Genomic DNA, 26,520 nt, shown 5'->3' on the forward strand with positions numbered 1-26,520 from the left:
ATAAACCACCACCAAAAAACACTTGGCCTGCAACTGGAGATTCTATTAATGGGCAACTGGTCAAAATCAAGCTTTCACATAAGAGAAAGCTTAACTTTTCTGCTTAAAATCATATTCTGAGACAGCTTTCAAAAGGAAAATAGAGTTCCACAAAAATGAATAGAAAAAAAGAGACCTCCTCCAAAGTCTCATTTGGGGGCGAATGCCCTCTCGGTGGAACTGGAGGCCCTGACCTCAGCCTCCACCCCATCTAGGCTGAGGAACTGAGAACTCCCAAGGAAGAGGGGCCCGGGCAGCCACGTCGTCCTACTCACCCCAGGGGGCGGCGGGAAGGAGGCAGGGTGAGCACGACATTCGCGCTCCGGCCTGGAGGCCGGGACCCCGGGGACTCAGGGGTAGGGGCCGGCCCCTCTCCCAGACCCTCGGGGTCTACTCACTCCGCAAGTGGCCAGCAAGAAAGCCATTCGCCAAGGCCCCCGCCCTCTGTGCCTCCAGGGGAGGTAGCCGGGGGCTGCTCCCGAGCACCCCTTTTTCTTCTCCCCTCGACCGGATCCCCGGACTGCGGCGCAGGCGGTCCTGACTGAGGTTCAGCCCGTCCCCCGGGACACCCCCTTCACCCCCCCTACCCCTTTCCCGTCCCCTCCCCGGCGGAGGGGCCGCCCCGATTGGCTGGCCCAGGCGGCTCCTGGCAAAGAGACCCCTGGCGATTGGCCATGGGTCACCTGCTGTAGGAGGTGAGAGGCCGACGATTGGCGGTTGGGCCAGTTTTGGGTGGAGAGGCCGAGGGAGCCGGCAGCTCGCGGGAGGGGTGCGCACCGGCGGGAGGGCGTCCGGAGCGCCCCGCCCAGACCCGCGACCCAGCCGCCTCCGCGGGGGGCGGGGGTTCACCTTGGGGGAGTGCGCCTGGGGACACGCGGCTTCTGCGGCGCCGGCGCTGCTGGGGGAAAGGGAGGTTGCGCTCTGGGACGCTCAGCCTGGTTTCGGGGCTTCAGCCCCGCGGATTCCCACTGGGTAGCGGCTGGAGAAGGGCCCGCGGGCGCCAGCGTGCCTCACCTACACCCACCGGCTTCTAACGTGCCATCTAGTTTATGGCAGCTGTGGAGCCTGGTCCCCGGAGTTTCATCTTGATAACGGATTTTGCTTACTTCCGGAAAGTTGTGTCGCGTGGGGGTTGATGGAGTGAGGGGAGGAGGAGATACTATATCGGTAAACAAAAGCGTGAGCGCCTATATTTTTATTAATCCGGTGAGACATCGTGGGCTTGCTGTTGTGCCACAGCTCCATAAGGAATGTAGGTGGCTTGTAAAGATGCTTCAGGAATCCAAATGGCGCAAACTGCAGATTATATCAAAAGTCTGGACTTAAGAGGACCTCGACAGAGAATCACCCAAAATGCAGGGAATCACAGACATAAGTAATTAACTTATTGATCTGGAGGACTAGCTCCTTTTCCGCTCTTGCTGGTTTTTCTTATGGTTAGGTATCTTCCTATCCCGCCCCCTTTCAGGACTCTACTAAACGTCCAATTATCTTTTGTACTTTTATGGCTCTACTGGTACCCACTGCAAGACCTAGCACAGGGCACACTGCACAAACAGCGCGATGCTGGCCAGGCGCGGTGGCTCACTCCTGAAATCCCAGCACTTTGGGAGGCGGAAGCTGGGAGAGGCGGGGGAAGGAGGGGGGATTCGAGGCCAGGAGTTGAAGACCCCAAAAACAACAAAAAAAGGTGCAATGCTTGCTGAATAAATATGCTAACCTGCTGGACTCAGTGTTAAAGATACCTTCAGTTTGTTGTATGTAAATCACTTCAAAATGCTCAACACCAGATGCACTCTCCCCTTCCCCCTACCCACTCTAAAAGCTGGGTACTCTGCCAGGGCTCCCTGTCTCAGTAAATGAAACTGCTATCATCCACCCTAATACGCAAACCATAAACCTAGTAGTCCTCCTAGACACCTTCCCCATTTCACATTCAGTGCATCACCAAGTTCTGTCATTTTTACCTCCTAAATACACTCTCCATTCTGTCCATCTCTCTCCATTGCCACCACCCTATAACAGGTCCTGGCCTGTTGGAATAATCTTACTAAAGTCTTCTTGAAGCTACTCTGGCTACTCCAATTCATTCTCAACACTAGAGCCAGAGCAGTATTTCTATAACCAATTTTATTACCCCTTCATTGCCTCCCCCAATTAAAGAACTTTAACTGCTTTCCACTGAGTTGTGCTTAGGATACAATTCAATATTTAACAATGGCTGACAAGGTTTAGCCTTACCTACCGCTTAGCTCCATCTTTTACCTTGTAGTACCTATTTTCTGCTTTGCACACAATGGCCTTTTTCAAACTCCTTTAATTTGCCAAGGACTTTCCAATTTTAGGGCCTTGGCGCATGCTGTTATTTCTTTTATACTGTCCCCTTGACATCAATCCCCACACTTCACTTATTTACTTCTCATCATCATTTCCTCCCTGCCAATGTCAGTTCTTGCTATCTTACATCGTCATAGCCCATGTAACTCTCCTTTGTGGAACTTACTACAGCTGTAATTTTACATTTATCTTAGTTATTTATTTAAATTTTTTTAGAGACAAAGTCTCACAGGTCTCATGTTGCCCATGCTGAACTCAAACTCCTGGGCTCAAGTGATCTTCCTGCCTCAGGAATAGCTGGGACTACAGGCGCACACACCACCTTACCTGAGTTATTCTTTTTAATTAACTTTATAGAGTCATAATTTACATGTGATAAAATGTATCCACTTTAAATGTACAATATATTTTCATAAACATATGCACACATGTAACCACCACGATTAAGAAATAAAGTATTTTCCATCACCTGGGAACTTCCCTCATGCTTCTCTACAGTCAATCCCATGAACCACTGCTCTGCTTTCTATTTGTGTTATTCTTTGATTAATGTTGATCTATACCACTAGACTGTAAGCTTAACGAAGTGAGGATCCTATCTAATTCTGTTCAGCATTATATCATTATTTAGTAGAATTCCTGGCACATACGAAGTCCTCAAACAGATTTCTTATGGTAATAGATTCTGAAAATAAACATTAATTCTCTGATAAATAACAATAAACTATAAACAATGGTGGAGGGGAAAAAAACATCAATTTTGCCAGATGTCCATGGTCAGTATTTAACCTTCACTAATACTCTTTTAAATTTTCCTTTAATAGCTGCTTTTCTAGCAGTTAATGTTGTGCCTGGGCAGCCCTAGGGACTTAATTCCATATTAGCTGATCAAACGGTTCTCTAAGCCAGTAAAAAAAAAAAAAAAAAAAAAGCCTACATCTCTAATTCTGCCCATGCACTGTACTGTTTGACCCTACAAGGGACAAAATACTTATTTACTCTATGTTACAATTACATATTAAGAGATCCCAGCTCCAATCCAAAGTCTACATTTTCACAATTTAATACTACAGATAGCTATTTGTTGCAGACATGCAATTCTCATTTTCCTAATCTTAGTGTAAAGTTAGTGTTCATAAAAGAGGTAGCATTTAAAATAAAAAGTAATTACACAACACAAAGCAAATTTACCCATCTTGTACCAAGAAGCTATAACCAAATTTGACAACTCATGCTGTTAAAAAAACAGAAACAAAACTAAAAGCTGTTAAAGCCTATTATGAGTTGAAAAAGGAAAAAACCCCAAAGCTGTTTCAAAACAAAGTGACCAGTGCCTAAAACTCATATGTGACAGGTGATTTCCAACCCATGAATCAGATTTTCAACTCTTCTTTCAACTATATAACTAAGGCTATTAGGTGATTAAATTACTATTTTAGACTGTTGAGCAAAAAAAAAAATAGGCCGTGCCTATTACCTATACCTATTAAGATGAAAAGAAAATTTTAATTATACAGAATTCATGTACTACTTTCAAAAATTTTTCTGCTAGGGAGCCCAATAATGTTTACCTAGAAATCACATTCTGCTCTAATGTCACCCCAGACACAGATGAAAAATGCTTTGGTAGCAATGGAAGAAAAAAAAGAAGAAAAAATATAAAAAGCCAAATTAGGTGAGACTTCAGGTTTCTGATCTAGCATGTTAAGAAACTTGGAAGTACCACTGTGTTCTAACAACATGTAAAACACTGAACAAACTGAAAAACCAACAACTCTTCTTAAATCTGTAAGAGAAGTGAGGTCACAGGGAAAACTGATGACTCCCAAATTAGGAGACCAACAGGCAAATATAGAGAATCACAACTTCCCTGAGCAAAAACTCACAAGGGGCAACCTCCATGGGAACCAGCACCCATGGGAACCACTTAATGAACAGTAAATATATTTTATCTTCCTTATGATTTTCTTAATAACATCTTCTTTTCTCTTTATGGTAAGAATACAATATATAATACAGAAAACATATAAAATATGTATTAATCAACTGTTTATGTTATTGGCAAGGCTTCCAGTCAATAGCAGGCTATGAGTAGTTAAGCTCTGGAGGAGTCAAAAGTTGTATGTGGGTTTTCAACTGCACGGGTGGTAGGGAAACCTGATCTGTATTTGACAAATTGGTGGAAGCTCAGTGCAGACAAGTCTGAAAGATATAAACTCCAGGGACATGTAGTAATATGGGCAGGGGGGAGAACCATAGTTTTGTGAGTTTTACCTCCAGGAGCTCAATAAGGGTCATCACAGTGAATACTGGGGGAAAAAAAATCCCCTAATGCGTCCCCTCTAGGCTTCTTTGTAGGAGAAAGTATTTAATATATACCCAACTTCAGTCCTCTCTAGCCCTACTCTCCCACTTACAGGATGGACTTGAGAAGCACATGTGAAGTTGACAAAAGTTCACTAACAGACTGAAAATGTTTCCCCTCCATGCACACCTTACCACCACATTACTAAAGGTCCACTCACAGCAGTTCCTGTTACCTAATGCATCATGTATGGCTATCAAGAAAAAATTATAAGACATATTAAATCGGAAAAAACACAGCTGGAAGAGACACAGTAAGCATCGAAACTAGACTTGGATGTTGCAGGGATGTTGGAATTGTTACACCAGAAATTTGAAATAATTATGATAAATATCCTAAGAACTCTAATGGACAAAGTAGAAACCATGCAAGAACAGACGGGCAATGTAAGCAGAAAGACAGAAATTTTAAGAAAGAATCAAAAAGAAATGCTACTGATCAAAAAGACTGTAACAGAAATGAAGACTGCCTTTAATGGGCTTATTAGTAAACTAGACAAAGCTGAGGAAAGAATATCTGCACTTGAGAGTATCTCAACAGACACCTACAAAACCGAGAAGCAAAGGGAAAAAAAGACTGGAAAAAAAAAAAGCCTGGAACAAAATATCCAATAACTGTACGACAACCACAAAAGCATAATGGGAACACCAGAAGAAGAAACAGAGAAAAGAACTGAAGAAAAATTTGAAACAATGACAGAGAATTTCTACAAATTAATGTGAGACATCAAACCGCAGATGAAGAAAGCTCAGAAAACACCAAGCAGGATAAATGGCATAAAAATGGCATAGACACCCTTTCCTGTGCCCTTTTAAGGTTGACGCAGTGCTTTAAGGGGCTAACACAGAAGGGTAAAGGAAGTCTCCATAAACCCCAGAGAAGAGATTGTAAAGCTCCTCTTTAGATCCTTTCTGGAGTCACACCTGAGAAAACAAAAACAAACAAGCAAAAAAACCCTGACAGCTAGGCATATAATTTTCAAACTACTGAAAATCAAAGATAAAGAAAAAAATCCTGAGAGAAGCTAGAGGGGGAAAAAACTTGCCTACAGAAGAGCAAAAACAAAAATTACATCTGACATCTCCTCAGAAACTATGTAAGCAAGAAGAGTGGGCCAGGCGCGGTAGCTCACACCTGTAATCCCAGCAATTTGGGAGGCCGAGATGTGCGAATCACGAGGTCAGGAGTTCGAGACCAGCCTGGCCAACATGGTGGAACCCCCGTCTCTACTAAAAATGCAAAAAATTAGCTGGGCATGGTGGTGGGCGCCTGTAATCTCAGCTATTCAGGAGGCTGAGGCAGGAGAATCACTTGAACCCAGGAGGCGGAGGTGGCAGTGAGCTGAGATCGCACCACTGCACTCCAGCCCAGGCGACAGAGTGAGACTCCATCTCAAAAAGAAGAAAAAAAAGAAAAGTGGAATGAAATATTTCTTTAAAGTACTGAGAGAGATCAGGCACGGTAGCTCAGGCCTGTAATCCCAGGATTTTGGGAGGTTGAGGTGGGTGAATCACTTAAGGTCAGGAGTTTGAGACCAGCCTGGGCAACATGGCAAAACCCTGTCTCTACTAAAAATACAAAAATTAGCAGGCGTGGTGGCGCACTCCTGTAATCCCAGCTACTTGGGAGGCCAAGGCACAAGAATCGCTTGAATCTGGGAGGTGGAGGTTTCAGTGAGCCCAGGTGGCACCACTGTATGGCAGCCTGGGCGACATAGCGAGACTGTCTCCAAATAAAATAAAGGACTGAGAGAGAAAAAAATACCAACCTAGAATTCTGTACAAAACTAAAGATATATTTACCATATGATCCAACAATGGCACTCCTTGGTATCTGCCCAAGGGAGATGACAACATACATCCACATAAAACTTGTATACAATGTTTATAGTAACTTCACTCATATTTGCCAAAACTTAGAAGCAACCAAGATATTCTTCAGTAGGTGAATGAATAGGCGGTACATCCAGATAATGAAATATTATTCAGCACTAAAATGACTGGAGCCTGTGATCCCAGCTACTCAGGAGGCTAAGGCAGGAGGATCACTTGAGCCCAGGAATTCGAGGCTGCAATGAGCTATGATTGGGCCACTGCACTCCAGCCTGGGCAACAGAGTGAGACACCTTGTCTCTTAAAAAAGGAAGAAGAAAGAGGAAACAGGAAAGAAGAGGAAGGAAGGAAGACAGGGAAGAAAAGAGGGAGGGAAAGAAATGAGCTATCAAGCCATGAAAAGATGAGGATGAAACTTAAATGCCTATTACTAACGGAAAGAAGCCCATTTGAAAAGGCTGCATACTGTGTGATTCCAATGATATGACATTCTGGAAAAGGCAAAACTATGGAGATGTTAAAAAGTTCCGTGGTTGCCAGGGATGAGGGAGGAGGGAAGGAGGAACAGGTGGAGCACACTGGATTTTTAGGGTAGCAAAATTACTATGTATGGCACTATAATGGTGGATAAATGTCATTATAAAATCGACCAAACCCATACACAACAGCAAGAGTGGACTCTAATGTAAACTACGGACCTTGAGTGATAATGATGTGTCAATGTAGGTTCATTAATTGTAACAAACCACTCTGGTGGGGGATGTTGATAGTAGGGGAGGCCGCACATGTGTAGGGGAAGGGGGTATAGGGAAAATCTCTGTACATTCTGCTCAATTTTGCTGTGAACCTCAAACTGCTCTAAAAAATAAAGTTGTTGTTGTTGCTGTTGTTGCTATAGTTAATCAAATCATATTTACCCTAGGCATTTGCCTAGCAAGTCAGGCCAAATGAATGAAGCAGATAACCTTAAAAGACAACTCTTGGAAACAGGATACACAGTTTCACTATTTTGCCTGACTGGTTCCCAGAAGTCTCAAAACTAAAGTCAGCCAATTTCCATGTAGAAACTTTAGCCAGATATCACAAATACACCACCAAGCATGTATACGGTAGAAGCAGTCCCTACTTTATGATCAAGGCCACCATTGCTCCAAAAGTTTGTAAACTGTTTGCAATTTTTAATGCATTATCCAACAGAAAGAAATATTTGGTTCAAGGTTAGGAATGAATACCCTCTATACAACCCCACAACGCCTTGTTCACCACTGTATCCTTAGCATCCCTTCAAACAAGGAATGGCATGTATTAGGTACTTAAGAAATGTCTGTTGAATAAATAAAATGTCAGGTACTATGCTATAAAATGGCAAAATAAACTACTAAAAAATGTTGAAAATGGTGAGTCTGGGGAGTAGGAAAGTACAATGACAGGAGGCCATATTTTTGCTATATGAGCCTTTCAGTACCACTTAATTTTCAAAATTATTTTAGATAGCAATTATTGCTCTGATTTTTACAGGTAACATTCTGTGTTGGTCACTTTATTCTGAAAAAACATGTAGATTTTGTTGAAAATGCTTGAGTTGCCAAATTTGATTAGAAATACATAACTCCTTGCCACAAGATGAGTGAAACTGCTTTGTGTTGTCTAACTACATCTATCTATCTATCTATCTATCTATCTATCTATCTATCTATCTATCTATCTATCTTAGAGATGGAGTCTCATTATGTTGACCAAGCTACTCTTAAACTTCTGGCCTCAAGCAATCCTGCCTTGGCCTCTCAAAGTGCTGGGATTAGTGGCGTGAGCCACCATGCCAGGCAATCTTAAATCTTTATACTAGACTAGTTCCATAAAGTCAAGGGCTACGTGTAGTTGTATTCAATTATATCCTCTACAACTAGTACAATGCATGAAACATAGTAAATGCTTAAAAAATATTTACCAAATAAATAACTTTCCTGTATGCTCTAAATGTTCCAAATTGAGCATGCACTATTTAACTGGCTACTTCTCCATTCCACTTTACCTGTGGAAGAGGTGACACATCTGTATTGCAACCATTTCCTTTGGGAGACAAAGGACTTCAAGGGAGAACGAATACACCTATTTTTCTACACGATATGAAAATATAATCTAACAAGGCCAGGGAAAACAATACAGTTGTGATAAACCGATCCTTATATACTGAGAAATTAAAATGGATGCTCAAAAAGCTAATCTTCAGTGAAGTAGTTCAAGAAAAATGCTCAAAAGATTTTTATTAATCTACTCAGACACATAATCCATTATAGCTATTGAGGGTAGAATCAAGACATCCCAATACTAAAGATTCATTTTTCAGCAACTCTCCTAAATTGTACCTTAAATACAATTAAGTTATGTTAATCTATAACGAAAGTTGGGCAGACATGTAATTATCATACCTGATACTTCTTTTGGGAAAAAAAAAGGTTTCACAATGTCTGTATTGATAATGACTTGTAATTTTATTAGGCTGGTGCAAAAGTAATTGGACCACCCTAAAACCACATCTCCTTTTCATATAATGATGTTTTACTCACAGACTCAATGGTATTTCTAATGAGGCTTGTACCAGCCCACCCTGTTCCCTTCAGCCCTCCCTTTCCCTTGTATACTCTTATACCCTTGTATACAAGGTATCATGGCCTTTCTCTCTAGGGGCTTTAGATAAAAGCTAGTGACAACAACAACAACAACAAAAATTAACATAAAATTACAGGCAGTACCAATGAAATTCCAATTTCAGCCAGGTGTGGTGGCTCATGCCTCTAATCCCAGCACTTTGGGAGGCTGAGGCAGGTGGATCACTTGAGGCCAGGAGTTCAAGACCAGCCTGGCCAACAGGGTAAAACCCCATCTCTACTAAAAACACAAAAAACTAGCCAGGTGTGGTGGTGCGTGCCTGTAGTCCCAGCTACTTAGAAGGCTGAGGTGAGAGGACTGCTTGAGCCTGGGAGGTCGAGGCTGCAGTGAGCTGAGATTGCACCACTGTACTCCAGCCTGGGAAAGAGAATGAGACTCCGTCTCAAAAAAAAAAAAAAAAAAAAAAAAAAAATTCCAATTTGATAACCACCAAAAATAAAATCTACATGAAGTAGCCACAAAAACCATACATATGAGGACAATTAATGCCCAATTTCTTAGCCCAAAGAATAATCATAGAAACCATTTAAATTTTTGAAATATCAACTGATGTATAGCATAACGTTAAGAAACATAAAGGTCAGTCAGGCGCGGTGGCTCACGCCTGTAATCACAGCACTTTGGGAGGCAGAGGTGGGTGGATCACAAGGTCAGGAGATTGAGACCATCTTGACAACATGGTGAAACCCCGCCTCTACTAAAATACAAAAAATTAGCTGGGCGTCGTGGTGCACATCTGTAATCCCAGCTACTTGGGAGGCTGAGGCAGGAGAATTGCTTGAACCTGGGAGGCGGAGGTTGCAGTAAGCCGAGATCACACCATTGCACTCCAGCTTGGGTGACAGAGCAAGACTCTGTCTCAAAAAAAAAAAAAAAAGAGAAAAAGAAAGAAACATAAAGGTCTATACAACTCAGTTAAACATCTGCATGAGCATCTTCAAACTTGAATCTAAAATACTTGAATCTACAACAATCTCCTGTGTTTTCATTCCTGATAGCCTATAAAAATTTGTATAGCCACACACTGTTACTCAGCTTAGTAACAACCTTAAAACCAAGTTACTTCATTGCCCATATTTGTACTTATAATCAAACTGGCACAACATACTACTTGTCATAGAAGTGACACTGACCAAGTAAATGGCATATCTATATGAAGTCAAAGCCAACTGACCCCATGGCATGTGCTATGCCAAGGAAGGCTTCCCAGTAGTTAGAACAGAGAACACATCATCACGTTCCACATGGTAGTGTATGTATGTCATAGTTTAAAAGAATCTATACCCTAACGATGAGTACCATTTGCACATTGTAAGTAGTGACCCACTTTTAGCAAGGCAGTATCATTCATCACATTAAATTAATGTTAATTTAGATTGTATTGCTTTGTATTATGTTTAACTTGAAATTTTCTTTTGGATGTATAGTTCTATAAGATTTTAAACCTAAGAAATTTACACCTGGCTTTATGTTTGCCCACATTAAATAACATTATACTTAATACTTTACTTATATATTGGCATTCACAGCCTGCAAGAGTTTTTTCTAAAATGGGCCCCAATTTACTCAAGTTTATAAAACTGATTTTTATACCTGTATGACATCCAGACAAGCTGCTATAACTCATATTTTTTACAATATAGGAAACTATAAAACCTACAGGATGTAACATCCTGAGTCTTCTTGTGATGATCAATCCCTTACTTGATAATCTCTCAGCATTTAGTTTGTACTAAAGCTTACTAGGGTTAAAAAAAAAAAAAAAAGAATCTGAAAAGTTCCCCTCTATTAATCAGTATCATCAGATATCTACTGAATGCCTCTTACTGGTTAAGAAAGAGGGGATTAAGAAGCACAGCACGCCCTCTGGTCTCCCCTTCAAGGAACTTCCTCTTTGGCTGAATGTAAAGACATGAAAAGATACCATAAGCTGACATACAACAAATTTAGAATGACTACTGGAATTCAGCTTCCATAAGAGCCGAAAGGATGAAGAAGATCTTAGTTATCTTCTGTCACCTTCAGTCTATCCTAATTACAATTTGCTTTGGGGAGGAAAGAGAAGACAAGCTTAGTCTTAGCCACGCTGAAGTGGAATTCCAGGGAGACATCTAACTGGCAAAATCCAAAAGGAAAAAAAGTGAGACTAAAGCTACATATCAAAAGAGATATAAAGATTAGGGGGAAAAAGAGTCATCTTACAGAAGGTTTAGCTGAATCCATGAAAACGGTGGGGGCTGCTGAAGGGTGATGGAATTAGGTCACAATCTGCAAGAAAACATCCTGTGGTCAAGGTAATGTATGTAGTGTTAACCTTGGGAAAGAGCAAGAATATGTTTTCTTCGAAATATTCAAAGCAGAGAAATAAAGTACAGGTGAAGTCACTAAGAACTGTTGAAGAAGAAAGCCTTCATTTATGAAGAAGGGAACAGGCTGTAATTCGATACTGATTACAATGAAAAAAGTCTACTGTGAGGATTCAATTGGAAACCAACAAGAAGTCAGTAAGATGACTACTAAATCGTAACAGATACCCAGTTAAAGTCAGACAAAAATTGTGATAGATACAACCATCTTGCTTTTGTGACCTCTAACAGTTCTAGAAGCAGAAAAATCAAACAACGGGGGCCCTGGGGAATGAAGACCAGAATGGTATACAGACGAACTATCCAATGACAAGAAATTCTAAAGGTGATAGCAAAAACAATATATAAATTTTTAAATTTTTGTGGGTACATAGTAGGTATATATATTTTTGGAGTATAAATATTTTGATATAGGCATGAAATAAGTAATAATCACATCAGGGTAAATAGGTATCCATCACCTCAAGCATTTATCTTTTGTGTTACAATCTAATTATACTCTTCTAGTTATTTTTAAATGTATAATTACTGTTGACTATAGTCACCCTGTTGTGTTATCAAGTAGATCTTATTCGTTCTATTTTTTTTGTACCCATTAACCATCCCCACTCCCCCTACACTTATACGCCCAACCACCCTTCCAGCCTCTGGTAACCATAATTCTATTCTCTAGCTCCATGAGTTCGATTGTTTTAATTTTTAGCTCCCACAAATAAGTGAGAACATGTGAAGTTTGTGCCTGTCTTATTTCACTTAACATCATGACCTCCAGTTCTATTCAAGACAGGATTGCAAATGACAGGATTTCATTCTTTTTCACAGCTGAATAGTACTCCATTGTGTTTATATACCATGTTTTCTTTATCCATTCATCTGTTGGACACCTGGGTTGCTTCCAAATCTTGGCTATTGTGAATAGTGCTGCAATAAACCTGGGTGTGCAGGTATCTCTTCCGTATATTGATTGCCTTTCTTTTGGATATATACCTAGCAGTGGGATTGCTGGATTATATGGTAGCTCTATTTTTAGTTTTTTGAGGAACCTTCAAACTGTTCTCCACAGTGGCTGTACTAATTTACATTCCTACTAATAGTGTATGTGGGTTCCCTTTACTCCACATCCTCACCAGTATTTTGTTATTGCCTGTCTTTTGGAAAAAAAAAAAAGCCATTTTAACTGGGGTGAAATGATATCTCATTGTAGTTTTGGTCTGCATTTCTCTGATGATCAATGATGTTAGGCACCTTTTCATATACCTCCTTGCCATTTGTATGTCTTCTAACAAAACCAATGATAAAGCAGCAGACCAGAAGGTCTCCACTGGGAAATGGGATGAGCAAAACAAGAAAGTACTAAATGGCCAGGAAAAACAGAGAAGTAGGGGTCAGATCAAAATGAGAGAATAAAAGTTCAGAAGTAAAGTGATAGAGGAAGATGAAGAAAAGAAAACTGTTGTCAAAGAAAACACTTTTTAACTTAATATTTTGCAGGTGGTTCAGCTCTTAGTAATAACAAGACCAATGGAGTGGAGTTTAATGGCTAAAGTAGATAAAGTTCAATGAAAAAGGAAAACATGGCTGGGAATGGTGGCTCATGCCTATAATCTCAGCACTCTCAGAGGCCAAGGTGGGCAGATGGCTTGAGCCCAGGAGTTCGAGACCAGCCTGGCCAACATGGCAAAACCCCATCTCTACAAAAAAATACAAAAATTAGCCAGGCATGGTGGTGCACGCCTGTAGTCCCAGCTACTCAGGAGGTTGAGGTGGGAGGATCACTTGAGCAGGGGAGGCAGAGGTTGCAGTGAGCTGTGATTGTGCCACTGCAATGAGTGAGACTCTGTTAAAAAAAAAAAAAAGGACATATAAATACAATGAGGTCAAGAATTAGACTGGGAAGCACTATTATGTAGTAGGAGCTTCCTCATCTATAAACTGAAGTGGGTGGGGGGAGTTTTGTGAGAATTTTTTTTTTAAAAAAAGCAAAAGAGGAGAACCTAACATGGCAGTAGATACTAGGATATGTTTTAAAGGTAGGTTGCTGAGATCACTGTGTCTCCTCTCCTATACCCCTTTGGAAGACAGCTCCGTGAGTGCCCATCCCACAGTGCCTAACAGACAGTATGTTATACATCTCAAAATATTCAATAAACAACAATGGAAAAGCAATCTCTACATCAACCATTTGTTCATTCATTCCTTCAGTTGTTTCTTCATTTAACTAACATTTACTGAGTGCTACTGAATACCAGGCACTGGCAGAGGGAATGGTAGGAACAGTAGTTGCATTGTAATGGCAACTAACATTTACCAAGTTTTTACTATAGCCAGGCATTATTTCAACCAGTTCTCATCCAATATTAGTTTATCAAGTTCTAGCAAGTTTACGTTAGTTTATTTAACCACTAAAACAACTCTATGAAGTAGGTACTCTTATCATCCTCATTTTATAGATGAGGCCACTGAAACTCAGAGACAGTAAGTTGAATGTTAATGGTTAAATGTAAGTGGTGGGCTCTGGGATACAAACACAGACATTCTGGCTCTAGAGCGAAGTTCTTTACCACACTTCACTACATCTGAGAAAATAATCTTTTGCCAGTCAAATGAACATTAATTCCATATTTCTAAATGTCCTATCTTCTCCATGCATTAAATGTAGGAAAAAAACCTCTTGTATTACATGTACTTTTAAATATCAAAGCTATTAGAAGTCTAAGACTTCTCAAAGTTATCTTTTTCTGCCCATTATTCCCAAAGACATACAAGCTCTCTTCTTAGCAAAAGCTGAAAAATTCCAATATTGGATCTAGTTAGGAACCTGAACTTATGATGTCAACATCAGCTGATAACAAATAAACAAGAAGAATATGATAAGGAGATAGTGAATTGTGCAAATACTATAGTATTCAAAGGAAAGAGATCATTTTGAACTTGGGGGACTGGGGAAGGAAAGGCCAGTTGGCAGAGGGTTCATAGAAGAGGTCAGTTCTAAACTAGGCTTTGAAAAAAAGGGTAGAAGACATTTCACAAAGAAAGGACATCACACACAAGAATGTGGAGGCCACAAATGAAAAAATGTATTTGAAGGAAAGCAAGTAAGCAATAGCACTCTAGGTTTACATAGGGGTATAGTGGCAGAAATGCCTACAAGGGCAGGTGGCTCTTGTTGAATGTTGAATGTCAGTCTAACCAACAATGGGGGGGGGGGGGGGGCGGGAAATCTCATCTGCCACATTCAGTCTAATATGATCACTAAAACACTTATCCTCCCCTCTTAGGCCAGGTGTGGTGGCTGAGGCAGGAGAATTGCTTGAACCCACGGGGTGGAGGTTGCAGTGAGCCGAGACAAACCACATCTAACTAGATTTACTTTCTGGGGTACAAAGTGAGACTCTGTCTCAAAAAAACAAAAAACAAACAAACAACACTTATCCTCCTCTTACAGGATCACAAATTTGCTAAAATGATGCTATAGTCATTTATAAAACTGCCTAAATTTAAAAGAAATCTACAGGAATTACAAATTGCTTTTAAAAGGCATAACTCACAGAGTAGCTTAAAGATTTCCTACTTCAATTTCATATTCATTTCTTAAAGTCCCCTAACAACCACATCCTTTAATAATGTTTTTTAAGCCTCTACTGAACACTTTCAAGTGATGGGGGGTTTACTATCTTGTAGGGCCTAAGATACCCTATGTCACCTTATCTAATCAAGTCAATTCCTGATATAGAACAAAGTACAGAGAAAGGGTTATAAAACATGTTTTCTACAATTAAATTTTCTAAATTAAAACAAAATCCCCTATGTACCACAAATATAAGCTCTTTCACTGGAGAATAAACATAGAAAAATATCTTCAGTGTAGTACGGCAGACATTAGTTGCATGTCACCCAACATCTGTTTTTCCCTATTCTGACTTTGGTGCAGGTCGGGTTGGGTAGGATGAACACACCTTCTACCCTATCAGCAATGTGTTTCTAGTGAGGCCAGTAACATCCCAGCTCCAGGGTAGAATCTATGACTGTGAAATTGTGACTGGTCAGGATTTGACACATGGCCAAAGCTAAGGTGATGAGCAATAATTGTGTTACTCCTATTAAGGTCTAGAAAGAATAGCCTCCTATGGACTCGGTTCCAAAAATGGGAGGCTGACATTGCTACAACCACCTTACCACCACCAAGGGAGAACCTAACCGAAAATGAAGCCAATGCAAAAGAAGTGGAACGTAGAAATAGAGATGGGAGATCTGAGTCCTCATGACATGAATTACCTAATTCAAACCACATCTAACCAGATTTACTTTCTTCTTCATGAATCAGTTTGGGTTGAGTTTTCTTTCACTACCATACAAAAGAGTACTAACTGACACATACGGTAATAGCCAAATCCTTTAACAAGAAAATGAGGTGAACTTCTCAGTATTTACCTATTATCATGCATAATTATGTAATTTGGTTGTATTGATAACTGACTACAGATATTAAATTTTTAAAATGAATCTGGCATATTTTAACATAGAATTTCACTTTCAACATTGTCTTGCACTGTCTTGTTTCTAGACAAAAATCAGTATTTTACTCTGCAGAAAGCAGGAGAAAATAAATGAGTATAACTTTACTATAACTGTAAAGGAAAAATAAGCAACTCAGAAATTATAAGTTCCTATTACATCATACCACAGTTATTTAAAAAAAAAAACAGAAAACAGACAAAAAAAGAAAGCAACAACTAATGAACTATCTGGAAACCATGTAAAGACCCTTACTTGAAGCTGGAGAGTATGTCGAAGAATTGTTTCTTCTAAGGCATGGATCCACTTCTCTCGCTCATCAGCATCACGGGCTGGAATAAAAGATTATACATTAAAATTAAAAGTTTAATTCTATAATATATCTCCATATTTGAAAATATCATTTTAAAACTATGATGGCTAACAGAAAAGGTTTTTAGTTGTACCATTTCCTTAATAGGTTCAGCTTGATCTATTAATATTTTTTACAGATATGCAATCTACTTGCAACAATTTATAAGAAAGGGAATAATTGTGTTCAATAATAGCAGGCTACATAGTTCAGACCAACCTTCCCACTGAGAACAACTAGAAAAGTTAGACTGATTTTTAAAAAACAACTGGTTGAAGGCATCACAAACCAACAAGGTAATAAAGAATTACCAAGCCAAGATCTGGGAGAAGACAAAAAATTTAGAAGATAAACCTTGTATTTAGGGACACTTCTCATGGAGGCACTGCAAATTCCAGGAGAGGAATTGCAGACTGGACAATGCACTTAAAAGCTTGTCAGTGTGTGGCGGAAGCTGGTATATGAGAACTCTACTTTCTGTTCAATTTTGCTGTGAACCTAAAACTTCTTTAATTTAAGAACAAAAAAAAACTGGCTGGGTGCAGTGGCTCATGACTGTAATCCCGGCATTTTGGGAGGCTGAGGCGGGTGGATCACCCTGAGGTCAAGAGTTCAAGACCAGCCTGGCCAACATGGTAAAACCCCATCTCTACTAAAAATACAAAAATTAGCCAGGCATGGTGGCGGGTCCCTGTAATCCCAGTAACTCAGGAGGCTGAGGCAGGAGAATCACTTGAACCCGGGAGGCGGAGGTTGCAGCGAGCCAAGATCGTGCCACTGCACTCCAGCCTGGGCAACAGAGGGCGACTCTGTCTCAAAATAAATAAATAAATAAAATAAAATAAAATAAAAAAACAACAAAAAAAAACAACCACACAAGCCTTTTCAGGCCAGAAGCTGGAAGCCAGGGCCCACCAACAATGGGAGCTCTGGTAAACAGTCCATGTTCTAGTTGGGACCCCAAACAGCTTCTCTGTGGGAGTAGTGATAAACTAGAATTAAAACAATTGCTTGGTCATATGGGTGGCCCAGAAAAATCTTGATGCCTGAAATTGATTTAAATGATCACAGATTTTTAGTGACGCCAGGCATCTACTAGCAAAAGCAAATGAAAATCTTTTCTGTAGGAAGATAACATCATCTTAGCTGCTAAATTAAATTTACATAAACAATTTTTAAAATACAATGTCTAGCACATAAGCAAAGATAACCAAGTACACATAAATGGAGACACTTTTGGAGACAAAACCACACATAAATGAGAACCAAAAGACAACAGAAACAGATCAACAGGAGCTCCAGATTATTGCATAAATGACACAATTTTTTCCTTTTTTATTTTTAGGGCTTTTTTCCACTTCGATTTATAAAATAATCAAATCAAATATAAATTCCAAAAGTGACAAATAATCAAAATTAAGAATTTAATAGATGAGTTCAACAGCAGATTAAGTACAACCAAAGAGACAATTACAGAACTGGGAGCAGTTAGAAGAAACCCATGAGAACAAAAGACAGTAAGTCAAAGAGATAGAAAATATAGAAGTAAGGGTAAGCAATACAGCGTATGAGAAAATGTAACACACATGTGATTGGAACCCCAGAAGAAGACAAAAGAGAGCATGGCACGGAAGCACTGTCCGGCTGAGAATTTTCCAAAACTGATTAAAGACATTCAGAAGTCCTAGGAATCCCAAGCAAGATAAATCAAAGAAATCCACAAGTTGGGCACATCTCAGTAAAAATACTGCAAACCAAAGATATAGGAAATATCTTTAAAACAGCCAGGGAGAAAAAAGGACAGGTTACTTTCAAAGAAACAACAATTAAATTCAGGTAGGCTCTCAAAAGAAACAATGAGAGCCAGGAGACAATAGAGTACGACATTTAATGGCTAAAAGAGAGTAACTGTCAATTTAGAATTCACTGAAATATATCCTTTATGAATTAAGATGAAATAAACTCATTTTCAGACTGACAAAACCAGAATCTGCTATCGGCAGATGCTCATTAAATAAAATTCTAAAAAGTATTCTTTTCTAGGCATAAACAATGGCTGATGGAAGGTGGTAGGAGCTGCACAGAATGAAGAGCAACAGAAATTATAAGTATGTGGCTAAAACTAAATATTCTCTACATACAATCATAATATTTAATAATATCTTGTGGGGTTTTTTTCTGGCTCTCAGTGTCCTGTTTTTATTGTTTTGCAGCAGCACACCTAACACAGAACATAATTACAAATACTCACTGTGCAAAAGAAGAGCTAGTGCTTAAGTACAAATGGGAAATACAATTCCTTTTATTTAAATAAATACTTAAACACAACTCAGGTCCTATAAGCATCTGGACTCTAGGTCTGAGCTGGAGTTGCCTCGCCTGTGTGCTCACAATGACGTCATGATTTTCCCACCCCCCAGTAATCAATACATGGAATCAGGTGCCAAAGGGGAATGTGATCACAATGAGCCCCTTTTCTAGAGCCTACCTCAGCCCTCTACAGACATGATCTCTGGCCAGGACAAAGATGACCAGAATTTCTTGAAGGTCCATAATCTACAATAGTTAAGTATTCTACATGATTCTCTGGGTTGCCATTTCTATGGAGGAGACATATGCACTTAGGTGACTTTCTTCAGCTCATAATACAGGACCAGACTTGGCCCCATGCCTGTGAAGATGTTGGACCATGCATCCTTGAAGGAGGCTTCTCCCCTTCATTTTAGGAGAGCTTCTGCCAACAATCAAGGGCACCTGTGTTCGTAATATCACCTCCTTTGCACCTGGACTGCATCACCATCCGCCCACACTGTGAGGAGTAGGTAGGAGGCCACATGGGCCACTGTCATGGCCTGGGCAATCATCCAGCTCACCATGTGGTGGGTGTTCTTGGGGTCAGGGAGCATGCCCTTGGCTGTATCATACACGCTGAGGTAGGTTGCCCAGTACATATGGATGCCCTGCACCGAGATGCTGAAGCCCTGGGACAGGCCTCGGATCCCATCAGCCTTGATCTTCTCCAGGCAGTCTGCCAGGCCTTTGAGCTCCCACTATATGCCCAATTTCCCAACGTTGGCTGCCAGGCGGGTTCTGGCAAATTCCAGGGAGTAGAAGAAGCACAGGGAGATGGCCCCAGCCGCCCCTCAGGAAGCCAGGTTGCCTGCAAAATATCTCCAGAACTGTGCATGCTTATGCACGCCTCCCAGAAAGACCTGCTTGTACTTAACCCTAAAGGCAAAGTTGAGGGCTTGCATGGGGAAGCAGTGGATGGTGCTGGCCAGGTGCCCCTCCAGAAGGACAAGTGCCCTGCTCCTTGGGGATGTGGACCTTGCAGCCCACCACACCACGCCTTTGTACAGTGTCGCCACAATCTGCTTACTGGCATGTTGCACCTGCAGCAGTGCCTTGACTGGCTCAACTCGGGTCGCTGCCCTCTTGGAAATAGCGAGGGCAATGCCTCCGGCCAGTAAGTCCTTGACAAAGGAGTGTGGCCTGTTCCATCCTGCTGGCCAGCGGGCAGCGGAGGGAGGGAGGGAGCTGCTTGCTCAGCTCTGCTGCTGCTGGGACCAAAAGGCTCTCATGGGATTTTAAATAAATATATGCAAAATTAAACTGCATATAGATTGGAAAAGGGAAAATGGAATAAAAAGTTTTAAGTTTCTTACATTGTTTGGGAAGAAGATAAAATTATCAATGATTTTGATAACTGAAGGATTCATGTTATAATATCTAAAATAATCACTAAAAGAAAAGCTTTTTAAGTGTTTAACTTCTAAAATTAAGAAATCCAATAAAGATAATCCAAAAATTGACAAGAAAGGAGAAAAAAGAAATCGAATATACGAGACTGAAAGAAAGCATACAGTAAGATGGCAAATGTTTAAGCCTAAAAAATCAATAATTAAATGTGAGTGAAGTAAACGTGCTAATTAAAATACAAAGGCTTTAAGATTTGTAAAAGTATATGATGCTTACAAGTGACACATTACATCACTCGCATTAATCAATAAAGCAAGCAGATGAAACATTAATAAGGACATAGAAGATTTAAACAGTCTGATGAATAAACTTGATTCAATGAACATATACAGAATGCTGAATACAACAAATGTAAAACAGATATTCTTTTTAAGCAGAACACAGAATATTTCTAAAAACTGACCAAATACTGGACCCTAAAACAAGTCTCAACAAGTATCAAAGGACTGAAATCATATATTCTCTAACCATAGTGGAAATTTAAGCTAGAAACCAGTAAAAAAAAAAAAAAAAAGAAAGAAAAAAAGGATAAATTAGAAAATACTAGGGTTTTTGATGCTCTCTGCTCCTCTCATTTGACAGACAGCCGCCCCTTCTCATGCACCACCAGCCGTGTCCCTGAGACACCATGGTGAAAATGAAGGCTGGAATAAACAGATTTGGCTGTATTGGGCACCTGGTCACCAGGGCTTCTTTTAACTCTGGCAAAGCAGGTATTGTTGTCATCAGTGACCCCTTCTTTGACCTCAACTACATGGTCTACATGTTCCAGTATGACTCCACCCATGGCAAGTTCCATGGCAGCATCAAGGCTGAGAATGGGAAGCTTGTCATCAAGGGAAATCCCATCACCATCTTCCAGGAGTGAGATCCCACCAAAATCAAATGGGGGTGACACTGGTGCTGACTATGTTGTTGGGTCCATCAACATCTTCACTACCATGGAGAAGGCTGGGACTCATTTACAGGGGAGAGCCAAAAGGGTCTTCATCTCTGTCCTTTCTGCTGACACCCCCATGTTTGTGATGGACATGAACCATGAGAAGTAAGAAAATAGCCTCGACATCCTCAGTAACGCCTCCTGCACCACCAATTGATTACCGCACCCCCATCCAAGGTCATCCATGACAACTCTGGCATTGTGGAGGGACTCATAACCACACTCCATGCCATCACTGCCACCCAGAAGATGTGGGTAGATGGTACCTCTGGGAAACTGTGGCATGACGACCATGAGGCTCTCAAGAACATCATCCCTGCATCTACCGGTGCTGCCAAGGTTGTAGGCAAGGTCATCCCCAAACTGAATGGGAAGATCACTGGCATGGTCTTCCAAGTCCCCACCACCTACGTGTCAGATCTGATCTGCCATCCAGAAAACCCTGCCAAATACGATGACATTAAGAAGGTATTGAAGCAGGCACCAGAGGGCCCCCTAAAGGGCATCCTGAGCTATACTGAACACCTGGGTGTCTCCTCCGACTTTAAGTGAGAACCACTCTTCCACCTTCCATGATGGGGCCAGCACTGCCCTCAATGACCACTTTGTCAGGCTCAATTCCTGGTATGACAATGAAAATGAATCTGGCTACATCAACAGGGTGGTGGACCTCATGGTCCACATGGCCTCCAAGGAGTAAGTGCCCAGGACCACCAGCTCCAGCAAGAGCACTAACTAAAGGACAAGAGAGGACCTCAGCTGCTGGGGAATACCTGCTGCACTCAAATCTAACAGAATAAACAGACATGCAAAAATCTCTTCTTGACACAGTTTCCATGCCAGACCCCCTGAAGAGGGAGGGGCCTGGAAGGCCCCACCTTGTCATGTACCATCAATAAAGTCCCCTGTATGCAGCCAAAAAGAGAATGAAAGAAAGAAAAATAAAACAAAATACTGAGATGTTTTGGAATTTTTAAAAATAAATACTTCTAAATAATCCATAGGTCCGGAAAAAATATCTGCACTAGAAATTAGAAAACATGTAGAACTGAATAAATGAAAATATGACATATGGATTCATTGGATACAGTTAAAGTAGTGCATAAAGGGAAATTTGTAGCCTTAAATGCATATATATATATAAATTCATATATATATTAAATGCATATATATATAAAAGCAAAAAGGCTGAAAACAACAAGAAGTTCAAAATGAGTAGAAAAGGAATTGATAAAGAACATAAATTAATGAGATAGAGGGCAAACATTCAATAGATAGGTCACTAAAGCCTAAGTTGGTTACCTAAAAATAACTAATGAAATTGATCAACCTCTAACAAAAATGACAGGAGGAGGAAGGGACGAAGACAACACAAACATGATGGCACAGATCATTAATGTCATGAATAAGAAAGAGGACATCACAACTGATGCACATACTCATAACTCCCTGACTATAAAACTGAAAATTTTAATTAAGTGGAAAATATTATTTAAGGAAATACAATTTACCAAAACTACCACAATAACAACTTTAAAAACCTAGATAGTGCTATAACTATTAGGTTGGGCCACAGGAAAGTACCCTTTTGGTAGGTCAAAAACATTCTAATATTAAAATAATTGAAAATCATCCCACAAAGAAAAATCCAAGCCTAGAAGCCTTCACCAGAGAATTCTTAAGGAAAAAAATAATGCCAATCTCTAATACAAAATCTTCCAGATAATGGAAAAAGAGTGAACACTCCACAACTCTTTTTTAAGGCCAGCATAACTTTGACACCAATCTAACAAGACTGTTATTAGAGAAAAATTATAGGCAAATCTAACAGAATAAACAGACATGCAAAAATCCTATATAAAAACAGTACAACAGAATAGCACAATCTATATACTGACGCATGACTCTTTCCTCTCCCAGTGGAATGTACTAAGAATAAAATGTGAAATGAATGAATGACCATGACCTTAAAAAATTAATAGATCATGTCCAAGTTGGGTTTATTCTAGAAATACAAAGTTGGTTGAATATGTGAAAAAAAATCGATCAACATCTAACAATACAAAAATATATATGGAACAAGGTTATTTACTATAGCATTTTTTGTAACTTTAAAATATTGGGGCCAGGCGTGGTGGCTCACGCCTGTAATCCCAGCACTTTGGGAGGCTGAGGCCAGCGGATCACCTGAGGTCGGGAGTTCCAGATGAGCCTGACCAACATGGAGAAACCCCAACTCTACTAAAAATACAAAATTAGCTGGGTGTGGTGGCATATGCCTGTAATCCCAGCTACTCTCGGGAGGCTGAGGCAGGAGAATCGCTTGAACCAGGGAGGCAGAGGTTGTGGTGAACTGAGATCACGCCATTGCACTCCAGCCTGGGCAACAAGAGCGAAACTCCGTCTCAAAAAATAAATAAATAAATATATATATATATATATATATATATATATATATATATATATGAAACACCCTAAATACTCATACAGAGGAGAATGGTTGAATAAATCAAGGAATACTATGCAGGTATCAAAAAGAATAAAAGCCAGTTGCAGCAGCACATGCCTGCAGCCCCAGGAGGTGGGAGGCTCACTTGAGCCCAAGAGTTCGAAACCAACCTGGACAATACAGTGAGACCCCATCTCTTAAAAAAACAGGAATGAGGAAGATTTCTTTAGTGATTTGGAGTAATTTTCAGATATACCATCAAATAAAAGATTTTTAAAAAGTGAAGTGTGTCTTTACTATAAGAAAAAAGGAATATCAGAAAACATACAAGTATTTTCTTATTTGTGCAAAAGAAATATAAAGCTTCTAAAGAAAACTAAATAAATTGGTTACCTTACAAGCCGCAGGTGAGAAAGGATGGGAAGCCAGGAAGAATAGGAACAAATTAGTAAGAATTAAGGAGGTAGCAACACTCTGAATATATCTTTTTGCATATATTCAGCCTCTCAGAACCATAATATTTCACATAATTGAACCTCAGTGCCATGGAGTGAATGTTTGTGTTGCCCCAAAATTCCTATGTTGAAATCCTAACCTTCAATGTCATAGTATTAGGAGGTGAGACCTGCGAGAGATAATTAGGTCATGGAGGTAGAACCCTCTTTAATGTGACGAGGCACCTCAGAGCTGTCTCACTCTCCTTCCAACACGTGAGGATATAAGGACAAGAAGTTGACTGTGCAACCTGGAAGAAAGCTTTCACCAGAACCTGACCATGCTGGCATCCTGATCTAAACTTCCAGCCTCCAGAACTGTGAGGAAATAAATGTTTGCTGTTTAAGCTACGTAATCTATGGTAATTTGTTATAGCAGCCCAAACTAACTAAAACATGAAGTAACTTTGAAAAATCACCACCGATCCCACAGAAATACAAACTACCATCAGAGAATACTATAAACACCTCTATGCAAATAAACTAGAAAATCTAGAAGAAATGGATAAATTCCTCGACACATATACCCTCCCAGGACTAAACCAGGAAGAAGTTGAATCTCTGAATAGACCAATAACAGGCTCTGAAATTGAGGCAATAATTAATAGCTTACCAACCAAAAAAAGCCCAGGATCAGATGGATTCACAGCCGAATTCTACCAGAGGTACAAGGAGGAGCTGGTACCATTCCTTCTGAAACTATTCCAATCAATAGAAAAAGAGGGAATCCTCCCTAACTCATTTTATGAGGCCAGCATCATCCTGATAGCAAAGCCTGGCAGAGACACAACAAAAAGAGAGAATTTTAGACCAATATCCCTGATGAACATCCATGCAAAAATCCTCAATAAAATACTGGCAAACTGAATCCAGCAGCACATCAGAAAGCTTATCTACCATGATCAAGTGGGCTTCATCCCTGGGATGCAAGGCTGGTTCAACATATGCAAATCAATAAACGTAATCCAGCATATAAACAGAACCAACGACAAAAACCACATGATTATCTCAATAGATGCAGAAAAGGCCTTTGACAAAATTCAACAACCCTTCATGCTAAAAACTCTCAATAAATTAGGTGTTGATGGGAAGTATCTCAAAATAGTAAGATCTATGACAAACCCACAGCCAATATCATACTGAATGGGCAAAAACTGGAAGCATTCCCTTTGAAAACTGGCACAAGACAGGGATGCCCTCTCTCACCACTCCTATTCAACATAGTGTTGGAAGTTCTGGCCAGGGCAATCAGGCAGGAGAAGGAAATAAAGGTCTTCAATTAGGAAGAGAAGAAGTCAAATTGTCCCTTGACTTGATACATGATTGTGTATCTAGAAGACCCCATCGTCTCAGCCCAAAATCTCCTTAAGCTCATAAGCAACTTCAGCAAAGTCTCAGGATACAAAATCAATGTGCAAAAATCACAAGCATTCTTATACACCAATAACAGACAAACAGAGAGCCAAATCATGTGTGAACTCCCATTCACAACTGCTTCAAAGAGAATAAAATACCTAGGAATCCAACTTACAAGGGACATGAAGGACCTCTTCAAGGAGAACTACAAACCACTGCTCAATGAAATGAAAGAGGATACAAAGAAATGGAAGAACATTCTATGCTCATGGGTAGGAAGAATCAATATCGTGAAAATGGCCATACTGCCCAAGGTAATTTATAGATTCAATGCCATCTCCATCAAGCTACCAATGACTTTCTTCATAGAATTGGAAAAAACTACTTTAAAGTTCAAAAAAGTACCAAAAAAGAGCCCACATTGCCAAGTCAATCCTAAGCAAAAAGAACAAACCTAGAGGCATCACGCTACCTGACTTCAAACTATACTACAAGGCTACAGTAACCAAAACAGCATGGTACTGGTACCAAAACAGAGATAGACCAATGGAACAGAACAGAGCCCTCAGAAATAATGCCACACATCTACAACTATCTGATCTTTGACAAAGCTGACAAAAACAAGAAATGGGGAAAGCATTCCCTATTTAATAAATGGTGCTGGGAAAACTAGCTAGCCATATGTAGAAAGCTGAAACTGGATCCCTTCCTTACACCTTATACAAAAATTAATTCAAGATGGATTAAAGACTTAAATGTTAGACCTAAAACCATAAAAACCCTAGAAGAAAACCTAGGCAATACCATTCAGGCCACAGGCATGGGCAAGGACTTCATGTCTAAAACACCAAAAGCAATGGCAACAAAAGCCAAAATTGACAAATGGGATCTAATTAAATTAAAGAGCTTCAGCACAGCAAAAGAAACTACCATCAGACTGAACAGGCAACCTACAGAATGGGAGAAAAATTTTGCAATCTACTCATCTGACAAAGGGCTAATACCCAGAATCTACAATGAACTCAAACAAATTTACAAGAAAAAAA

The 26,520-nt window shown here is 40.1% G+C and overlaps 1 protein-coding gene, 1 non-coding gene and 1 pseudogene across 30 annotated transcripts in view; 2 read left to right on the forward strand and 1 right to left on the reverse strand.

Moving 5' to 3' along the window:
• Positions 1–26,520, reverse strand: part of OSBPL9 (oxysterol binding protein like 9) — a 275,611-nt gene that overhangs the window by 58,187 nt on the left and 190,904 nt on the right. For 21 of the 29 annotated variants that reach the window (NM_001280144.1, XM_063795794.1, XM_063795728.1 and 18 more), the window contains 1 exon segment: positions 16,380–16,456. In NM_001280144.1, coding sequence (NP_001267073.1) covers positions 16,380–16,456 — 77 coding nt within the window. 29 annotated transcript variants of the gene reach the window in all.
• On the forward strand, positions 5,545–5,666 carry LOC112207365 (small nucleolar RNA SNORA26). The gene has a single exon (XR_002941798.1). It is a non-coding gene; the product is annotated as a small nucleolar RNA SNORA26 (small nucleolar RNA).
• LOC107966677 (glyceraldehyde-3-phosphate dehydrogenase-like) lies at positions 20,802–21,949 on the forward strand (annotated as a pseudogene).

The sequence above is a fragment of the Pan troglodytes genome, chromosome 1 (assembly GCF_028858775.2).
Source record: "Pan troglodytes isolate AG18354 chromosome 1, NHGRI_mPanTro3-v2.0_pri, whole genome shotgun sequence".
Lineage (NCBI taxonomy): Eukaryota > Metazoa > Chordata > Mammalia > Primates > Hominidae > Pan > Pan troglodytes.